We start from the raw sequence: 19,726 nt of genomic DNA on the forward strand, positions 1-19,726 counted from the left end.
ATATAGAGGTTGACTTGTGTCTTTAATATTCAATAATTAAAAAAAAAAAAAAATCACTTCAATCAAGAATAAATATTTTCAATCAAAGAAAAAAAGTGATTAAACGCAAATAAATTATTTGAAACCCAAATAATTGCATTCGAACACTTTTTATGTTTTTTTTTTTTAATTTATTGAATAATAGACACATTTATTACCCATAATATGGCCCAAATACATAAAAGATGACCAATAAAAAAACAATGCTTTTCAATCAAAAAAGGTTTACTTCACTCAGAAATGAATATTTCCTATCAAAGAAAAAAAGTTTTCTAATGCAATTATTTGGGTGCCAAATATTTTTTTTGTATTGGAAACACTGTTTTTCTTTTAAAAAGTTTTCTTCTGATTGAAACATTACTTTTCTACAAGTATTTTATTATTATTTATTTCTGCACTATGCATATGAACAGAGCATTGGTGTATTTTGTTGTCATTTGCTATGTTTTTCTGTCACTTATGTATTTTTGTGTGGTTTTAGAGGAATTTTGTGTAATCTCCAATTTTATGTCTTTTTTTGAGTCATTTTGAGTTTTTATTGTTTTTTGTGCTGCTGGAGGCGTTTTTGTGTATTTTTAAATATAAAATTTTTATCAAGCGGGTGCTATAAAAACAATTAAAATATGCATATATTGGTTATCAAACTATAACTGCTGTTTTTTTAACCAGTTTATTTGAGAGTAATATATAATTTATAGTAAATACAAAACCTGTCGAATAGAATGAGTTTGTATATACAAGGCGACGCTTCTGTGGGCGGTAATGCACAAAATGTATCTTACCCGCCCAAGCGGAGCACTTTGTAGTACCAAACGAGCACACTTTGTAAGAGAGGCGGTACAAACATGATCCCAGCCAATCAGAGCTGCTCTTTGGAGGCGTGCACTGAAACATTGGGATTTGAAATTCAAACGGCTGCTGACGGTAAACCGAAGGACTTCTTCCTGCTGGCTCTGCTCTGTACCCGGTAAGTGTTTACTTTATTGAACACAATCAATAAAAAAATAATAAACAATTTCACACTTTAAACGACTGTAGTTCTACTTTTCACCTGCGTAGTTTTATTTGAAAAGCTCGAGCTAACACTAGAAGTTTAGCTGTGAAGCTGACGTGAGGTTTTCCGCTTATGTTGAACAATAAAACCCGGTTTTTGGACCTTTATTTCATACCTTGGCATAAAACTGGAAAAATAAGTGCTAATTTTAGAGAGAGTTAAGTTTAATACAGGCGTAAAGAAGTAAAGTTGTAAACAAATATCAGCACACAAGCAGGATGTGACGTAATCAGTTTAAAAATTCCTGTTTACTTTTTTAAATTCTTTTTTTTTTTGGTCATGAATAAAACATCTAAGGTACAACTATATATATATATTTATTTATTTTTCTGAATTGACGTTCTGTTTAATCTTTAATACTGCATGTGGAATATTTAATTGACTGCATTTTAAATTGGTATTAAAAATGAGTAGAAGTTTAGGATTATTCAAAAAAATAGTAGTTTTGACGTGTTAATAAATAAATTCAGTCACTCAGTAGGACATGATTTGTACACATATTTATCAGCCATAACATTATGAACACAGAAAGGTGAAAAGGCAACAATTTTCTTGCAATTATCAGATTTAATCCATTGTATTGAAGACATAATGTTGTCGTCTTTACATAAACTTTTAAGAAGAACTCTAGCTACGTAATTTCAATCATATGGTCTCAATTTAGTATTCCATGAGGGTTATTATTCATGTTTGTGTAAATACAGTTGCACATTCTGCTTTGTACACTTGCTATATATATATTTTTGAAACATGATTGTCCTTGTGTAATGATTTATGATTAATTTGGTTGAATCAGGATATTATATGTCCACCTAAAATAAATTACACGATTGTTTAATTACAAACATTTTGCCTTTGATTTATAGGAAAATCTTGATTTTAGAGTCTTCTAAAGGCACTTTTTGTATTTTGTAACTTATTTTGATATTTTATTCACTTTTCAGATGCATAATTAAATTAATAAGTGTCCACAAGGGAAATTAATTTATTGTTCTATTTTTCTCTTTGATTTGTCCGTCCTGACACTGAATCTCATCTTTGTCCACAGCGTATGATGTCCCGTTTGCCAGTTATGTCAAACAAAAGAGTTCTGACGAACAGCAGCAGCTCGGAGAACATCCAAGATGTTGGACCTGCTCAGGTATGTATTATGAACAAATAACGCTTTGTTTCATATTTTACATGACATTAAAAAAAGCAAACAGCCTCTGTTGCAGCTTTGTTGACGATACAAACACTAGACAGTTGGGTTGGTGCTGCTAAAACAATGTTTTGGTTTTTTTTTAACCCAAAGCCCTGATTTTGTAACTTTTCTTTGTGTGTGTGCAGAAGAAGAGTCGAAAGGAGCTGGTCCCAGTGAAACCACAGGCTGCAGCCACAGTCATTGGTGGTAGACGACCTCCAGCTGCGGCGCCCAGGCCACCTCTGTGTAAGTGATATGCACTAATGTTAAACATTTGTTTTTATTAAAAGTGTTTCATAGTGAGAGGCATTACCTCAGGTGTAATATCTTCTCGTGTATGGTTATTTTGTTTAAAAGCCAAAACAGTGCGAGCAGCGGGAGCGGCCACTGTGGCGGTCGGTCCCTCCAGAGGTAAGACGTTCTTATTCATTTATTCAGCTTCATAAAAGCATTTTAAACTTGCACGGATGACTTTTTAAAGCAGCATTTAATGGCTGTAAACACAACCCGCTACCTCCATCAGGTGTGGTGAAACCGCCCATAGCGTCGACAGCGGCAAAGGGAACCAGCATGAAGCAACCCGTGGCAACCAACGGCACAAAGCCAGGTTCAAACCTTTCTCATAGTTTTATTCATCACTGAATTACTAATGGATAATGCAATAAGATGCAACATTTGTGTGGAGCTCAACCATCATCTTTTTCCACTTGTGGGTCAGGAGGTTCCCGGCGGCTGCCCTGGGATCTGAAAGGCAAAGTCTCCGACATGGAGGACAGGGTTCGTAATTACCAGACTAGGGTCAAATCTGTCGGCCAAGAGAACGAAGACCTGAAGAGCGCGTTGGCCCAAAACCAGGTGAAAGTCGGGGAAATGGAAGATAAGCTGAACAAGCAGAAGATCCAGATCAGGTGAGAGGAAGAGGAGCAGCTCGTCTGGGGAAAAGCTCCCTACACCGAGTGTGGAGCGTTAACGTCCGCTCGTTTCAGCTCGTACGAGGTGGAGCTGAGGAAGCTGTCAGGAGTCAGAGAAGAACTAGACAAAGTGTCCAGCGACAGGAGCTTCCTGCAGAGAGAACTTACCAACCTGGAGAGCAAACACCGCGTCATGGAGACGCTGCGGGACAGTCAGGAGACGGAGCTGCAGATGCTCAAGGTACGTCATGTGACGCAGTTGTAACGGTTAGACGTGTGGGACGTAAGAATGTGCGATATATTATCAAAAACACTCCTGCTGGTAAGAATATATCATCCCATGATAGAAACTATAAATTCCCATTGATGACATGAGTAAGTAGGGCGCACGGTGGATTAGTGGTTAGCACGTCCGCCTCACAGCAAGAAGGTCCTGGGGTGGACACTTGGGTCCTTTCTGTGTGGAGTTTGCATGTTCTCCCCGTGCTGCGTGGGTTTCCTCCGGGTACTCCGGCTTCCTCCCACAATCCAAAAAACATGACTGTAAGGTTGGTTGGAGTCTCTAAATTGCCCATAGGAGTGAATGAGAGAGTGAGTGGTTGTCTGTGTCTCTGTTGCCCTGTGATGGACTGGCGCCCTGTCCAGGGTGTACCCCCGCCAAGCGCCCTATGAGAGCCGGAGATTGGCACCGGCAGACCCCCGCGACCCTGTTAAATGGGAATAAGCGGGTATGAAAATGGATGGATGGATGGACATGAGTAAATGCGCGACACACTCGAATGACGTAGTTACAGTAAGTGCACGCGGTGTCAGAAATTATCGAGGGCCACGGGCCATTTCGCCCCCAATTTAGCCAAGAATGCCCCCAAAGACCTTATTCCACGGGCCAGAATCACCCCCAATTTTTTTGTCACTTTATTGGGAATTGTTTTTATTTATTTATTTTATTACCGTGATAAATACCAGAAATTGTCGGGATGCATTTTTCTGCCTATGTCGCCCATCCCTAGTGAGACGTTAATCATAACTCTGCCTTCATTCATCACATCAAACAGATGAAGCTGTCGGTGCAGGAGTCGACTCTGGCTCGTCTACAGACGACCCTCAGAGACACGGAGGAGCAGGTTCGATACCTGAAGGTCACTGTCAGCGAGCAGAAGGACGAGCTTCACGCCGGAGAAATGGAACGCCGGCGCCTCCACAACAGCATCCAAGAGCTGAAGGTCAGTGTGTGTGTGTGTGATGGAGTCTCTGACTTTTTAAATTACTGAATGTTAACATCATGTCCACAGGGCAACATCAGGGTGTTCTGTAGAGTGCGCCCCCTGGTGGACGGAGGCAACCTTAAACACATCCAGCTGCCTGCCAACGATAATAAGACTATAACGTTGGCCAAAACCGAGGAGGTGAGAACGGAAAAACGCTTGTACGACCAATGATTGTGTCAAAATAAAAGCCCAAGGTGATCAGAAACACAAAACTAATAATAAGCGCTCTGCGTCTCAGTCGCACACAGGCAAAGCTGCGGACACCCACAAGAATTACAACTTCAGTTTCGACCGTGTGTTCAGCCCGAGCGCATCACAGCAGGAGGTGAATATAAACGCTGAGGGATAATAAAGGTTCCAGCTGTGCCGGAGGAAACTGATTTATTTTTCACGTCTTCAGGTTTTTGAGGAGATCTCTCTGCTGGTGCAGTCAGCTCTGGATGGATACAATGTGTGCTGCTTCGCCTACGGCCAGACCGGGAGCGGGAAGACATACACGATGGAGGGCGACGAGTTCGACCAGAGCAGAGGCGTCATTCCGAGAGCTGTGCAGCAGATATTTAAAGCCTCTGAGAAGCTGGGAGCACAGGGCTGGCAGGTGAGAGAAGACCCCATGTGGTCTTGCTTTAAGGTTTTACCTTCAACTCAATCATCACATGATAGCTTATTCAACAAGTCGCACGTTTACCCCCAAATTTACCCACTTAAACATCATGGGACCCATCCGTGGGTTGAAATATTATTTATTTCAAGCCAAAAATTACTGGAATCACTTTGAGTGACATGTTACAGTTGCACACGTGCCATATTTGGCCCAGTGGACTTCCCCATGAACTTTTTTTTTATTTTTTTTTTTTTTTTTTTTTTTTTTTTTTTTTTTACAAAAACGTGTATCTTTGGCCTGTTGTTCATTATTATCACCAAACTTGCTGCAGTTGGTGACCATACATTAGTCAATAATTCCTGGCTTTGTAGCCTTCCCTGCTGACAACTGGCTTCATATTTGATGAAAATCTCTACAGATTTATATTTAAAACATCATTTATTGTCACTCAGTATCATATATTTCCAAAATGTAACCAATTGTAACCACTAAGGGTCCTACTTCAATCTGAAAAAAAAAATTAGCCATATATAAGTCATGTAGAAACTTTGAAAAACTTCATTGTTATGGGTATGTGATTTTTCTGATTTACCTTCATGGTTTGTTAAAGTTGACATAAAATCTCATATTTCGCTTTTTTTTTCCTCCCTTGTTTCAGTTCACTTTCACTGCGAGCTTCGTTGAGATTTACAACGAGACTCTGCGTGACCTGCTGTACACGGGAAAAGCCAACAAGAGGCCCGAGCACGAGATCCGCAAGTCGACCGCCAACGAGGTGACGATTACCAACCTCACCTACAAGAGTGTGTCCAACGAGGACCAGGTAGGAGACCATCAACATCATTTATCAAACATAAAACGTACACAAAAACGACCAAAAACAGATTTTTTTTTTTTATTGCATAATGTGCTCTCATTGAATCATTATGGTCCTCACTTCCTGCAAGGTTCTTGGTCTGATTGAGTTGGCCAATCAGAATCGAGCCACAGCCCAGACGGCCCAGAACGATCGCTCGTCTCGCTCCCATTCAGTCTTCCAGCTGGACATCGAGGGGATGAATGCAGGCAGGGACATCAAGTGCAAGTGTGAGTCAATGCTGTGCGATATAAAGACGTCTGCCGTACGATATAACCATGTATCGTTTAGGTGTGTTTGAACATGAGCGTTAAGTGTTTAGTTTAACGATGCAGAAAATAGATACTCTAGTGTGTGGAGGTGAAACGCTTCCTTTTTCGGCCAGATTAGGTCCCACGGAGCGACCGGAATCATCGATGAGTCTGGTTACAAACTGTGTCACTACAGCCAATATGACTTCCAAGCAAAATAGCTGCAAACGTGTCTCACAAATGGAAGTGTTAATTTAAATAATATAACCTTGTGAAACCTCTATCATATACTGTATAATCTTTGAAGTCAAATTCACTACAGGTACAGTTTAAAACGATAGCAGTGGCCATTATTGTTGGTTTTTGCACCCGCTGGTGGCATTTTTGCATACTAATTTACAAATCAGAAATGTGAGAACAGTATATGTAGCTAAAGTCACAAATATTCCTTCATGGAGAAGTTTCTTAAAGGAGAAGTACCATTTATTTTGGGATTCTTTTTCTGGTTTATTTTCATTTGTAATAAAATATATAAGGAAGAAGTACTTGGGGTATATATCGTTATCAGGATATAAATCTACCTATATTGTGATATAGCATTTTCTCCATATCGCACAGCACTGGTAAAGGTGCCTTCCTCTGATTGGCCCACTGCGGGGTCATGTGACATCAGGTTGGATTTAATTTGTGAAGAGTAGAATCAATGACGTGTGTGTGTGTTGCAGCCACTCTGTGCTTGGTGGATCTGGCTGGCAGTGAGCGGATGGTGAAGAGTCAGTCTCAGGGCGAGCGTTTCAAGGAGATGACGGCCATCAACGGCTCTCTGTCCAACCTGGGGATCGTCATCGCTGCTCTGGCCAACAAGGTGCAGCCAAGACTATCTGAAGCTAAACATCACACGTTAAACATTGTCATTTGTGGTTGTTTTAATCACCTTTTGTGTGTTTTTTCAGGAGAGCTACGTTCCCTACAGGAACTCCAAGCTGACATACTTGCTGCAGGGCTGCCTCGGAGGAAACAGCAAGACGTGGGTTCCTCGTTGCGTCTTTCTTCTTTAGCGTTTCCATTGGAGTCACTGTGTGAACTTATTTAACCGTGAGAAAATCCTTCTGTGATTTGTGCTGCGTTCTTTCTTCAGACTGATGTTTGTGAACATCGCCCCTGAGCTCGACAGCTTTGGAGAAACCCTGAACTCATTAAGGTTTGCCAGTAAGGTGAGGTCATAAACAAGTTGCTATGTTGGTCAGAGTTGGGGTCAATTATGATTTTAATCGTGCAATTTATAATTAATTACAATTTTGGCACAAATTGTGATTTAAAAAATCTGTTGCTGTCCTAATCGTAATGAAATTATAATTGAGTTTAGATCATTTACTTTATAATTGTCATGAAAATTCTATAATTATAATAATTTAATGCAAAACTGTGGAACCATGTTACAGTTCTATACATATGTAGTTAACGATTATTAAAATGTGTTTCATATCAAGCTTTCCCACATTTTACCATAAAATAAAAAAGAAATTGGAATTGAGCGATATACTGATTAAAAAAAAAAAAAAAGGCTCAGACACCCACACCAAAAAAATTAAAACTATATTTTCATTGATTACCAAGCCTAACAAGGTGTCCAAAAGATGGGAAAGAAATTAGATGATAGATATTGGTTTTTAGTGTATTTTACAGCTGATTTAGAACCCGTTATCTTAAGAGATGCTAACAGAAAGCTAACACAAGAGGAAGGTTAACTTTTATTTTAAGTTATTTATTAAAGGCTCAGTAATTTTGATTAATTGTAATTTAACTTTTGTAATTGAGAATGCAATAATGTAATTGACTTTGTGAGGATAAAATGCTGGTCATTGTCATCATAATTGAATTGTAATTTAACATGGATAATTAGACATAATTGTAACTAAAAAAAAATGTAATTAACCCCAACTCTGATGTTTGGAGACAGAGTGAGCCTCCAGTTGGTGGTATTTGAAGTTAAAAGAAAACAACCGATCAAATAAAAACAAATGTTTGTTCTCATCGTCAGTTTTTTTTTTTTTTTTTTGTCCCTCTCATTCGCAGGTGAACGATTGTGTGATCGGGACGGCGAGCGCTAACAGGAAGTAGCTCCCCAAGTGAAGAGTGGAAAACTTTTTTTTTTAATTATTATTATTATTTGTGTTTTTACCAGTAATCTCATCAAATGCTCTGTTTGTTTGTTTCTCTCAGTGTCAATCAGACAAAGTCCAATTATTTTACTCTGAAAACCAAAGCTTCCTGTTTGTGCTCTCAAGTCGTTTCAATAATGGCTTTTTTCTAATAAAAACCAACTTGTATCTGTGCATGTTTGACAGCATGATCACCTTGATGAATCTTTATAGATTCATCTTTTATGTAGTTTTAAATCCTGTCACATTTAGTATTTTCACTCTTACACACACTGCTGTAATAAAGGCATTGAGTGAACGAGCCTTTTTCTCCTCTTGTGTCGGCATTAATGATCACACATCAAAGCCTGGAACTTTAATGTTCACACTGTACACTTAAAGGATGATAATTTGCAGGGATGTTACAAAAAAGAAATACATTTAGGGACACAAGACCATGGGGGGGGGGGGGGGAATGATCTGTGTCAAAAAGAAAACATGTCTTAAAATACTGTCAAGAATAATTAAAATGACAATCATTAATTCTTCAGGACCAGGTTTGACTACCTTTTAAAATAACATTTTATATTTACTGTTTATTTGTCTTAATCTGGAATGAGTGAAAATTAGGAATCAAGCATGCATTCTGTGAACTGGACCCTAGGGGGCGACAAAACTGAAAATGTACATTTTACAATAATACAATCTTAGTTTATATGTTAAAGTACGTTAGAGCATTAGGGCCAATTTTGATGGATAATTTTTTTTTTCCCCTTTACTTTGCAAATAAAGTTAAAATATAAAAATTAAATTTGAAATTTCAACAATAAAGTTGAAATCTAATGTTGAGAATAAAGGCGAAATTAAAAATAAAGCCGGCCCTGCCCATCAAATTAGATAAAGTCATTGAAATGTGAAGCAAAAAGAAAAAAGTCAGCTATTAATTCTTGATTTATGAACATATAATAGGGTCAAAATGACCCCTAAAGACAGCGGGAGGATTAAAGTTGTTCTTCAGCATGAGTGATTTTCTGTCGGCCGAGCTCTGCTCCTCAGTGTCTGGACGCGTTAAAGGCGCACTTCTCTGTCTGATCACATCCACAGGCTCGCGGTGAAAATGCTGCTCAGCCTCTGGCACGCGGACACCGCGGCTGCCCGCCCCGCCTTCAGCTCGAGCTCCGGATCCTCCGGGACCGACTGAACCGGTGAGTCCCGAACCGTGGAGCGGCTCTGGAGGCTCTACGTTAGCCGACGGACGGAGCTAGCAGCTAGCTCGGCGGCTAACGTCACGTGTGCAGCGGTGGGGGCTGGGAGCGTGCGTGTACGGGTGCGTGTTCGATTCGCGGTGCGTGTTCTCTGATCATCGTGCACGTTCATAACACGCACTGTCATCACAGAGCATGGACTGTAGCTGTGAGTGTGTGAGCTGTAGGCCACAGAACAGCTGCTGCATCTCAATCAGCTGCACTGTGTGTGTGTGTGTGTCACACACTGCCACGCACCTGTGCACACATGATGTCTCCATCCCATAATGACACCCAGTCATTCCTAACCAGAGCAAAACAAGCTTCACCTCCAGACAAAAAATCTTAATTTATGAGAATAAAGTCCTACAGTCACAATAAATGTTAACGCTTGACTTGAAGTTTTTATGCATAAATGCTGACATTAGGATGTGATTATTATGACATGAACACCTGTCATTAGCATGAATGAGGTGTCATTAAGTGTTGTTCATTACCTTAAATCGGGGGTCTACAACCTGCGGCTCTGGAGCCTCATGTGGCTCTTTGACTCTCTTGCAATGGCTCCCTATAGCATAAATCAGAGCCGTATAGAATAGAGGGTTTTCACCGGGCGTCATCAACCCGGAAGTCGCAGTTTTGGAGGTAAGCAGCCAGTTTAGGTCAACACTACAAGAAGTGCAATCATTGTGAGACAACAATGCATGTTTTATTATTGCAATAAAATAAATTGCTTTATTTTATTGCTTAATTGTGACCATCACCAGCCCTCCCGAAGGAAGGGTAAGAAATCTTTTATTAGAGGGAGGATATAAAAAGGGAGAGCAGTGTTACACCTAAGTGGAGAGGGAGCAGGGAGGAGAGGCTCAAGGTAGGAAATAGAAAGGGTGGGGAAGAATAGATTGTTTTCCAGTGAGGGTGAGATGTGAAGTTGTAGAATATATTGTGCTTATTATGTTGTGTAATCAAGCCAGTATGGTGACAAGTGTGAAGCTGAGCTATAATGGTGGTGGCTGTGGACAGGGGGAATGAGTGAATGAGACGCAGCCTGTTTACAAACCACACATACACGAGCAAATCCCGAGTTTTGAGAGGAAATGGTGAACTATTGTCGTGTTTTTGGCTGTAATAATCGGTCAGAACGTGAAAAACGTGGAGTTTTATAGACTGTCAAAAGTTATAACAGATCAGGGAAGAACAATGTCTGCATTTTATAGTGAGTAGTTCTACATCAGGAGAGCAGTGACATGAGACTAGCTCACCTTTGTTGTTATTGGTGTATATACTGTACAAACACCACCGCCCTCATCTCCTGTCTTACATTGAAATCCAGCTTCAGCTCATCCAGTTTGTTCTCCAGGGAGCAGACATTAGAACGCAGGATGGAAGGAAGCGGCGTTCTCTCAGGATTAGCTTTTAGCTTTGTTGCTAGCCCTGCTCCTGCGTATGACTCCTCTGCTGGCACGAGGCTCCGCTGCTTCCTAGGTCGCTAGGTGTAGTCGGTTACAAAAGAAAGGTGCATTTCAGTTCAGGGTGTCGGAATATGGAACAATCTAAATGATGACATCAATATTACTTAACTTAAATATTTAGGAGTGTTGTTCGACTCTACACTCTGCTTCAAGAGTCATGTCAACAAGAATAATTAAATACATTGTTTAACTTTAGCCAAATAAGACGGTCAATGACTGATAAAGCTGCTATGATGTTTTTGTACTGTATGATCCTTTTCCATGTAAGCTACTGTATAACCAGCTGGTCTCTGACATCCTGTCCTACAAAGGCAGCGTTCAGTGGAACAGTTTATCAACCACAGCTTTAACACTTTTAAAAGTCATTTAAAGGAGTGGCTCAGATTAACACCGACTTGTGACCACAATTGATTTAAACTACGGTAACATTTTTATAATGCACATGAGGGCTATGTGTAATGCACTACAGCACTTTACATTTTTTTTCTTAAGGCCGCATGCAGTGCACTATAGCACTTTAAATACACCTGTCAGCGTTTAATAAAAGATGATACTGTAACTCTCAATGATAATAGAATGTTATTTATGAGACTTGGGAGTGTTTTAATGAACAGTTTCTTGGAATTTGGCATTAAACATGAAATTCAAATGAACGGAGGGAGCAGCTCAGCTGTGTGCGGCGCTGGATGTCACATCGGGGAGCCTTAAGTGATCTGCCCTGTGACTGTCCATGAAGCCCCTCCCTCTCTGTATATTTAGAGCTTTCTCTTTATTAATCTCTGGATCCTCAATGAATGTGGACATTTATACCGTGCGGTAAACGGAGGAGATGGATACATAGATACGCACATGTCCCTATAGGCATCAAAGTGGCTAATTTGGGCCATGAAACGCACAAAATGCGGGCACTTTCAAACTTATAGGTACTGTAGGCTATTGGAAATGCAAAAATAAAAATAATTTATAATTATGTTATAATTAAAACAAATAATCAAAATATCAGTTCACCCTTGGGTAGGCACTGCCTACCTTGCCTACCCTGACGACACGTCACTGGTATGGAGACTATATAAATAATTCAGAGATGGCAAACTCCAGTCCTCGTGGGCCGGATTCCTGAGACTTTTAGATGTGTCCCTGCTCCAACACACCTGAATCAAATAGCTTCAGCAGAGCTTGATGACAACACATTGGTTTCAACCAGGTTGTTTATTAAAGAAACATAATTATTTATGTTTCTTTAATGGTGTTTTACGCCGTTGATTTTGTTAGATGGCTAAATGCTTGTTCATGTGGATCATGTTGGGGTTTTTTTTTCTTATGATGAATTTTCTTTCTTTGTTGTAAATTGCACGATACAAATAAAGTTGAATTGAATTAACACTTGCCAGCAGAAACATATGAAATTGTCATTGGTGTTGACATTGGTGGTCCCGATTTGGAACGCCCTGCCTACCCTACCCTAGTGCTCACGGCACGTCACTGCCATTTCGTACATTCAAATCAGAAAAAAAATGGCTGAACAAGCGATACACGTACGAATTCACGGTGGCAAGAAATTCAAATCCACTCCAGAAGGTTAGGGTTACTGTTAGTAAAGTAACGTAGTTTATGATACTACGTATTAATAGCAAACAGAAATACTGGCCAATGAGGGGCGCTACGCATGAATATCACAACAATTCATAAATACGTAGCATGTCCGTAACGTAGTTTAGGAATATACATATTAATGGCAAACAGAAGCACAAGTACGTAGCGTCTTAATCACGTGACCTGTCACGTCACCTAAACTGGCCAATGAGGGGCGCTATGTACGGATAGAATGTCGGTATATTTATACGGCTACGTACGGGTAGCCACTGCCTATTATTATTACTGATGGTTTAAACACATGAAGACTGATTAAAATTAAACTCGTTAAAAATACGGTACACATTAAACACGTAATAAGATAATGATGCTATCGTCATTTGTATCAATTTAAAATCTTAATGAAACATTTACCATGATATTCTGTTTATTTTCCTTTAAAAATACTGCACTAAAGTGGTATTTTAAAGTACAACAGAAGTCTTTTTTACTTCTTTATTGAGTGTTTTAAAGCATCACTAAATGACTTCTTTAATAATGATGACATGGTTTCATGAGAGTGTGCGTCTGCAGCTTAAGCCAAGTCTGCTGCTTAAACCTGGTCAGGACCAGGTTTGACCGCAGACTGTTACTATGGTAACTAAAGTGTCTTCTTGCTGATGAAATGGTCGTTCCAGTTAGAACCCGGCTTAATGGAGCCAAAGTATCAGGTTAAACCTGGACCTAAACCTGATGATATACCCCCAGAGGTCTGACAGTGTTTGAATAGCAGAATGAGTGTTTAAATGTTGACGCTCAGAGGAAGCTGCTCTGGTTCCTCTGCTGAGCTTTGAGCCTCTGTGTTTAGATGGAGCCTCAGCCTGTGGAGGTGGGAATCAGCAGCAGCACTAGCTCCGTGGTGCACGTGAGCTTCCCCAGCGCTCAGACGTCAGTGCTGGACAGCCTGAACCAACAGAGGGAGAACGGACGTCTCTGTGACCTCTCCATCCACGTCCAGGACCGGGTGTTCAAGGCCCACCGCTGCGTCCTGGCCGCCTCCTCGCCCTACTTCCATGACCAGGTACGAGCAGTGTTCTGCACCAGTGGGTCTCAAACCTTTTTAGACTCAAGTATCTCTTATTTCTGAATCAGTAAAACTTTATTTATCCCAGGGGGAAATTACTTGTGTTACAAAGGCTTAAGAAATATTACAAATAAAAAGAATAAACACTAATGAAAGAAAGAAAAACTTACATATTTAAGTAAAAGACTGTTTATTAAATAAAAGTGCACACATTACAGTAGAAAAAATAAGATAAATAATAATACAACAATATAAATGTGTCCAAGTACCCCTTTATGTCTGACTACATTTTTCCCAGAATTCCTTGAAAAAACCACTATAGAGCACAATGATGGAATTAATGAGTGATAATGCACATGTTAAAGAATCTCATTTAGTAAATAAGTGGAAAGAAAGAGTATTTAGTGAGTCCTGAATAGATTTATTTTTATAGTTTTTATCATTTCCTGTCACTGCAACCTGATGTAGGACCTTTATATTTTCAGTTCATGTTCTAATCAAGATTATTTTGTGTATTTTTGTGTCATTTGGGGTGTTTTTTGTGTATTTTGTTGTAGTTTGTCTGCTATTTGTATTATTCAGTATATTTTTCTCTTATTTTTAGTTCTTTTGTTGTTGTTTTTGTCTGTTGTTGGTATTATTTACATTATTTTATCTTAGTGTGTGCATTTTTTGCTGTTGTTTTGTATTTTTCTCTATTATTTTTGTATATGTAATGTAGTGATCTTTTGTATTTTTCTCTCATTTAGTGTGTATTTGTTGTTGTTTTGTGAGTTGCTAGTAATAGTATTTTTTTCTCTTAGTGTGCGTGTTTTTTTATGTCATTTTGTTGTTGTTTGTATGTTCTTTTAATTATTCAGTGTATTTATCTCTTTTTTCATGTGTTTTTGTTGTCATTTTATGAGTTGCTGGTAATATTTGGGATTTTTATCATTTTTTAACTAAAAATAAACATTATAAAACCCCACATTTTTAATACTTTAATAGTAAATGTACCCCCATTTCGGGAAGCACTGCTCTACACAGCCCTAGTAGCCAACTTTTGTCATTAAATATTTACTCGTTATTCCTGTATTTAACCTTGTTCTATTTATTCTGCGTTGTGTGTCTCTCATTCACATTTTTTTTCCTTCTTTACCTAATATGGCGTGAAAGCCTGAGGGATTAAATATAATCTGTGATGTATCTCGTGATGTTTTCTAGGGACAGCCGTGGGCAACAGGCGGCCGATGGACTGACTTTATACTGCAAAAAAACAACTAAAAACACACAAAATGACAGGAAAATAACACAAAATTACTGCACATAACTATAGCAATAATACACAAAATGATGATAAATGACTCCAAAAACACATATAAAAATAACGGTGCTTTACGTTGCGTGTCCTTCAGGTTCTGCTGAAGAACATGTCGACCGTGTCCATCCCGGCACTGATGGATCCTCTGGCCTTTGAGGGCGTTCTGAGCTGTGCCTACACGGGACAGCTCAGCATGCTGCGTGACGACATCGTTAACTACCTGACGGTGGGCAGCGTCCTGCAGATGTGGCACATCGTGGATAAGTGCACGGAGCTGCTGAAGGAGGGCCGAGCGGCGGCGGCGGGAGGAGGAGGAGGAGTAAGAGGAGGAGGGGCTGATGGAGGATCAACCAACCCCAGCAGCAGTAACGCAGACGTCCCTGCAGGTGGCGACGGAGGTGCAGCTCCACCTGTGGACCCCCGGGTGGCCCCGCCTCCCCCCGGTAGGTTAGTGAGCGAGAGCCAGTCACCGAGCAGCACCAACTACTTCAGCCCTCGCCATGGCAACGGCTTCAGCGGCTCCGCCTCTACCGCCGCGTCAGCCGACGGAGGAGGCGGCAACGGAAACACCCCTAGCTACTGCACGCCGTCAGGAGGAGAGGAGGCCTTCCTCATCGAGGAAGAGGAGGAGGAAGGAGAGGATGAGGAGGAGGAGGAAGAGGAGGAGGGGCTGTACCGGCAGAGGAAGCGAGGAGGAGGAGGAGGAGGAGGAGGGGGAGGGAGCTGGAAGAGGAAGAAAAGGAGCTCAGCGTCGGAGCAGGAGGTCGGAGTCAGCGACAGCTTCGGCGTGTCGTCGTACCAGGTGAGCAGAGACCAGGTTTAGAGTCAATTATGACAGTAATCATGAAATTGATAATTATTGATTAATTGTAATTGAAATTCAGTCATTGAGAATGGAATTGTATTTGACTTTCTGGGGATAAAAAACAATTGTAATTTCATTGTAATTGGAAAAAATGCTGGTGACTGTAATCATAATTGAACATGGATAATTTAAAAACGTAATTGTAACTGAAAAATGTAATTAACCCCAGCCCTGCCTGGAGGACTTTGTCCCGCACGTCAAACTTATCCTTCGTCTTTTCCCTGCTGTGAAAGGACGGCCAGGATTTAGCCCCGCCCCCACAGAAACGCCCCACCTATAGCCAGCCGAGCATCATGCCCCGCAAGCAGTGGGTGGTAGTGAAAACGGAACACAGTCAGGACGACGACCTCATCGTGGTGTCGGGGGAGGAGGGAGAGGATGAGGAGGAGGAGGAGGATGAAGATGGAGAGATGGAGCGGGTCAGAACGAGGGAGGAGAGAGACGGCTTCAACATCTCCAACGTCAGGAGTCTGTCCGACGCTGACGTGGACTCACAGGTGATCCGCTCGTTGGGACCGCAGCGGCCTGGTTTGGTCCACTGGCCAACGTTGGGGGTCATTTACATTGTTAAATTACAATTACGTTTTCAATTATCCATATTCAATTACAATTATTTACCCGTTATCAGAAGAGATGCTAACAGGAAGCTAACAAGAGGAAGGTTTCCTTTTATGGGCTTATTTATTTCAGGCTCAGTAATTGTGATTAATTGTAATTGAATTTTAGTAATTGCATGTAACTTTCAGGAGAAAAATAATAATTTTAATTGTTACATTTAAACATGGATAATTGAAGACGTAATTGTAATTTAAGAATGTAATTGACTCCCACCCTGTGTGTGTGTCTGTAGGACTTCTGTCAGTCGTCGGAGGACTACCTGAAGTACGAGGGCAGCCTGATGGAGCAGACGATGACTCAGCACTTTCAGGAGAACCCCGGTGGTACCCGGGCCGTGTCGTCTCTGCTGGGCCAGGTCCAGGTCCAGCCCCGGGCTCAGCTCCTCCCCCTGGACATGCAGGGGAACCAGATCCTCCTCTACAGCCAGGGGGCCGGCCTCTCTCTGGAAGCCCCCCCGCCCCCTCTGGGCATGATGGGGGGCGCGTCCTTCAAAGGGCCTGGTCTGGACCACGGCTCGGTCCACCTGTCTGGATCGGAGGGCGGCGACGGGGTGGGCGGGGCTTCAGGGAAGGTGTTCATGTGCCACTGCGGTAAGACGTTCACTCACAAGAGCATGAGGGACCGCCACATCAACATGCACCTGGACCTCCGGCCGTTCCACTGCCCCGTCTGCGCCAAGAAGTTCAAGATGAAGCATCACCTGACGGAGCACATGAAGACGCACACGGGACTCAAACCCTACGACTGCCTCAGCTGCGGAAAGAAGTTCATGTGGAGGGACAGCTTCATGAGGCACCGGTCCAACTGCGAGAGGCGCGAGGGCGGCGGAGGAGGAGAGGAACCAGGCTCAGCCATGTTTGGGAGTGCAGGGCTCGGCCGGAGCACGGGCGACCACGACGGCAGAGGAGACGAAAGCAGCGTCACTTAAAAGAAAAACAGTTTGGAGCTTCTCCGAACGGTCACCATGGAAACTCCAAACGCGACCTACCTGGACCTGGACCTGCTTCTTCTTACGTGTTTGTGGTTGTTGTTGCACAAATGTAGCTCAGAGTGTGTGTGTGGAAAACAAGCGCTAATCTAACCTCATCGCGATGTAGTCGTTTGTGTCCGAGTGAGTTATCGCACAAACATGCCACGTGTTGTCAAAAGTTTATTTTTATTTGTGGAAGAATGTGTGCAGAGCAAACCAAAAAAAAAAAGAATGGACCTAAAAGAGGTTAAAACCACCAACATATGCAGAACAATATATAAATGACTCCAAAAACAAACAAGATGACCAGAAAAATTACAGACAAATATACTAAATAGCAACAGAAATTAACAAAATGACAGAAATACACAAAATTACTCAAAAATTCTCAGAACATGAAAGTATACAGAACTATAGCCAAAATACACAAAATGACAACAAAATACTGCAAGAACACACAAGATGACCAGAAAAATACACAACAAAAATCACATCCTTGGTGGAAGTAATAACAGAAAAATATACAAAACAACAGAAATACACAAACATAAATCATACATAAAAATTACTAATATCAGCCTAAATATCAACAAAAAACACAAATGGCCTATATATGTGTGTGTGTGTGTGTGTGCAAAATGATAATACGCTAAATGACTCCAAAAACGCACAAAACAGCAACACAAAATTACTCCAAAAATTCCCAAAACAGAAAAGTACACAAAACTACAGCAATAATACAAAATAATTACCATAAAAAAAACATAAATCTATAATAACAAAAAATATACACAAAAAATTACACTCTTGACAGAAAAATACACACAACAAAATGGATCTAAAGGAGGTTAAAACCACAAAACGTTAGCGTAGCATCAGCAGCAGGAGGTCCTTTAATGTCCTGTGAAGAGTTATTAATTCATTAAAAAAGATAAATAAATTAAAACGCTATGTTTTAAGTTTTGGTGTCTAAAGAAATGTCCAATCTGGCAACATCACCTACAAAATTATAAAAACATAAATACAGAAGGAAAATTGTTGTTTTAAATTAAAGTTTGTGGGACTGTTTTAGATTCTGGAACGAGACAAAAAGTTACGTTTTATGTCGTTTCCTCAGTCGAACGTGTTTGGTTTTCATGGTTTAAATCTGTAAAAACAAATCTACCTGTGAGATCATCAGCTCTGAGTGTTTGTGCTTCACTGTAAATATTTAACATCACGTGACAAAGTTTAGAAAATATATTTAAATCAGTGTTGTGGACCAAAACCCAGTTGTTCTGTGAATGTGTACAATGGATGGATGAATGGATGGATGGATGGATGGATGGATGGATGGATAACAGGGACACACACTTATTCTCTGGTCATTTCCAGCACAGCAAAGATCTCATTTCCTGGACTGATGAACCACCTCCGGCAGGAGGAGGAGCTGCTCTACTTTAAGCTCCACCCACTGGGATCACATTGGTTGCTTGTGCGGGATCGTCGTCTATTCAGTGCTGACCTCTGATTGGCTCATTTAACATCATGTCCCGCCCCTTCACCCTGATTTAAAATACCTCAACTCGTCACTGATTGGACGACGTTAGTTTATGTTATTTTCAGCTTTTGTGAGCGTTTTTGTCGCAGTTTTAGTAAAAATGTGAAAATAATACAAACATTTCTTCTTTTGATCTCTTTTTTTCCCGTAGTTGTTCTATGCGTCCATCTTTTTTTGTTTTTCTCACAGAAGCATCCATGTGGTGGTTCTACTACTTGATTTTAAATATAGATTTAACATTCCGATTTATAGTTAGATTCAACTTTTAGATTTACATTTAACATTTAGATTTCATATTTTTATTTACATTTAAAATTTAGATTTACATGTAACATTTAATTTAGATTTCACATTTATATTTAGATTTCACATTTTTATTTACATTTAACATTAATTAAGTTTTAACATTGGTATTTTACATTTAACATTTATATTTACAGATTTTATTTGCATTTAACATTTAGATTTGCATTTACATTTAAATTTAGATTTGCATTTACATTTAAATTTAGATGTATTCCTGTACACATCTTTAAATATAGAACTTGCTGTTTTACATCAATTTCTGTGTCTGAAATGAAAGATGAGCTAAATGTGAGGAAAGTGCAGCTAAATATTATAAATATGTCGGCTATGAAACAGTTTTTTTTTTTTACATTGAGCACAGAATAAATACTGTTTGTTTGAAGCTGATTCACTAAGATCTGTAATAAAGGTGAAGCACGTGCGTCCCTAAATGACGCACTTTCATCAC

General features: G+C 40.3%; 2 protein-coding genes across 3 annotated transcripts; both read left to right on the forward strand.

Annotated features, from left to right (window-relative positions):
* Positions 1-906: 906 nt before the first annotated feature.
* kifc1 (kinesin family member C1) lies at positions 907-8,416 on the forward strand. Its single transcript, XM_028461356.1, has 17 exons — positions 907-1,006; positions 2,142-2,234; positions 2,423-2,522; positions 2,634-2,687; positions 2,800-2,883; positions 2,995-3,184; positions 3,263-3,428; positions 4,243-4,410; positions 4,480-4,593; positions 4,694-4,780; positions 4,856-5,053; positions 5,718-5,882; positions 6,007-6,145; positions 6,892-7,031; positions 7,120-7,193; positions 7,305-7,380; positions 8,243-8,416. Exons 2-17 carry the CDS (start codon positions 2,145-2,147, stop codon positions 8,285-8,287), a joined length of 1,890 nt encoding a protein of 629 aa, XP_028317157.1. The 5' UTR covers positions 907-1,006; positions 2,142-2,144; the 3' UTR covers positions 8,288-8,416.
* A 915-nt stretch (positions 8,417-9,331) lies between these two features.
* Positions 9,332-17,697, forward strand: LOC114472150 (zinc finger and BTB domain-containing protein 22-like). 2 transcript variants are annotated; one of them, XM_028461277.1, is made up of 5 exons: positions 9,332-9,512; positions 13,464-13,676; positions 15,074-15,781; positions 16,078-16,341; positions 16,695-17,697. In XM_028461277.1, exons 2-5 carry the CDS (start codon positions 13,464-13,466, stop codon positions 17,388-17,390), a joined length of 1,881 nt encoding a protein of 626 aa, XP_028317078.1. In that variant the 5' UTR covers positions 9,332-9,512; the 3' UTR covers positions 17,391-17,697. The 2 variants fall into 2 exon arrangements, with proteins under 2 accessions (XP_028317078.1, XP_028317079.1); XM_028461278.1 differs by having other exon boundaries at positions 16,087-16,341.
* The last annotated feature ends 2,029 nt before the right edge of the window (positions 17,698-19,726 follow it).

This window comes from Gouania willdenowi, chromosome 11 (genome assembly GCF_900634775.1).
Source record: "Gouania willdenowi chromosome 11, fGouWil2.1, whole genome shotgun sequence".
Taxonomy (NCBI): domain Eukaryota; kingdom Metazoa; phylum Chordata; class Actinopteri; order Blenniiformes; family Gobiesocidae; genus Gouania; species Gouania willdenowi.

Bases quoted from the DNA above. Each gene is read 5' to 3' on its own strand.
- kifc1 (XM_028461356.1), top strand. From the start codon at position 2,145: ATGATGTCCCGTTTGCCAGTTATGTCAAACAAAAGAGTTCTGACGAAC. The intron at 2,523-2,633 runs GTAAGTGATATG...TTTGTTTAAAAG, and splicing joins GGCGCCCAGGCCACCTCTGT to CCAAAACAGTGCGAGCAGCG. The intron at 4,411-4,479 runs GTCAGTGTGTGT...TCATGTCCACAG, and splicing joins ACAGCATCCAAGAGCTGAAG to GGCAACATCAGGGTGTTCTG.
- LOC114472150 (XM_028461277.1), top strand. From the start codon at position 13,464: ATGGAGCCTCAGCCTGTGGAGGTGGGAATCAGCAGCAGCACTAGCTCC. The intron at 13,677-15,073 runs GTACGAGCAGTG...CGTGTCCTTCAG, and splicing joins CGCCCTACTTCCATGACCAG to GTTCTGCTGAAGAACATGTC. The intron at 16,342-16,694 runs GTGATCCGCTCG...GTGTGTCTGTAG, and splicing joins ACGCTGACGTGGACTCACAG to GACTTCTGTCAGTCGTCGGA.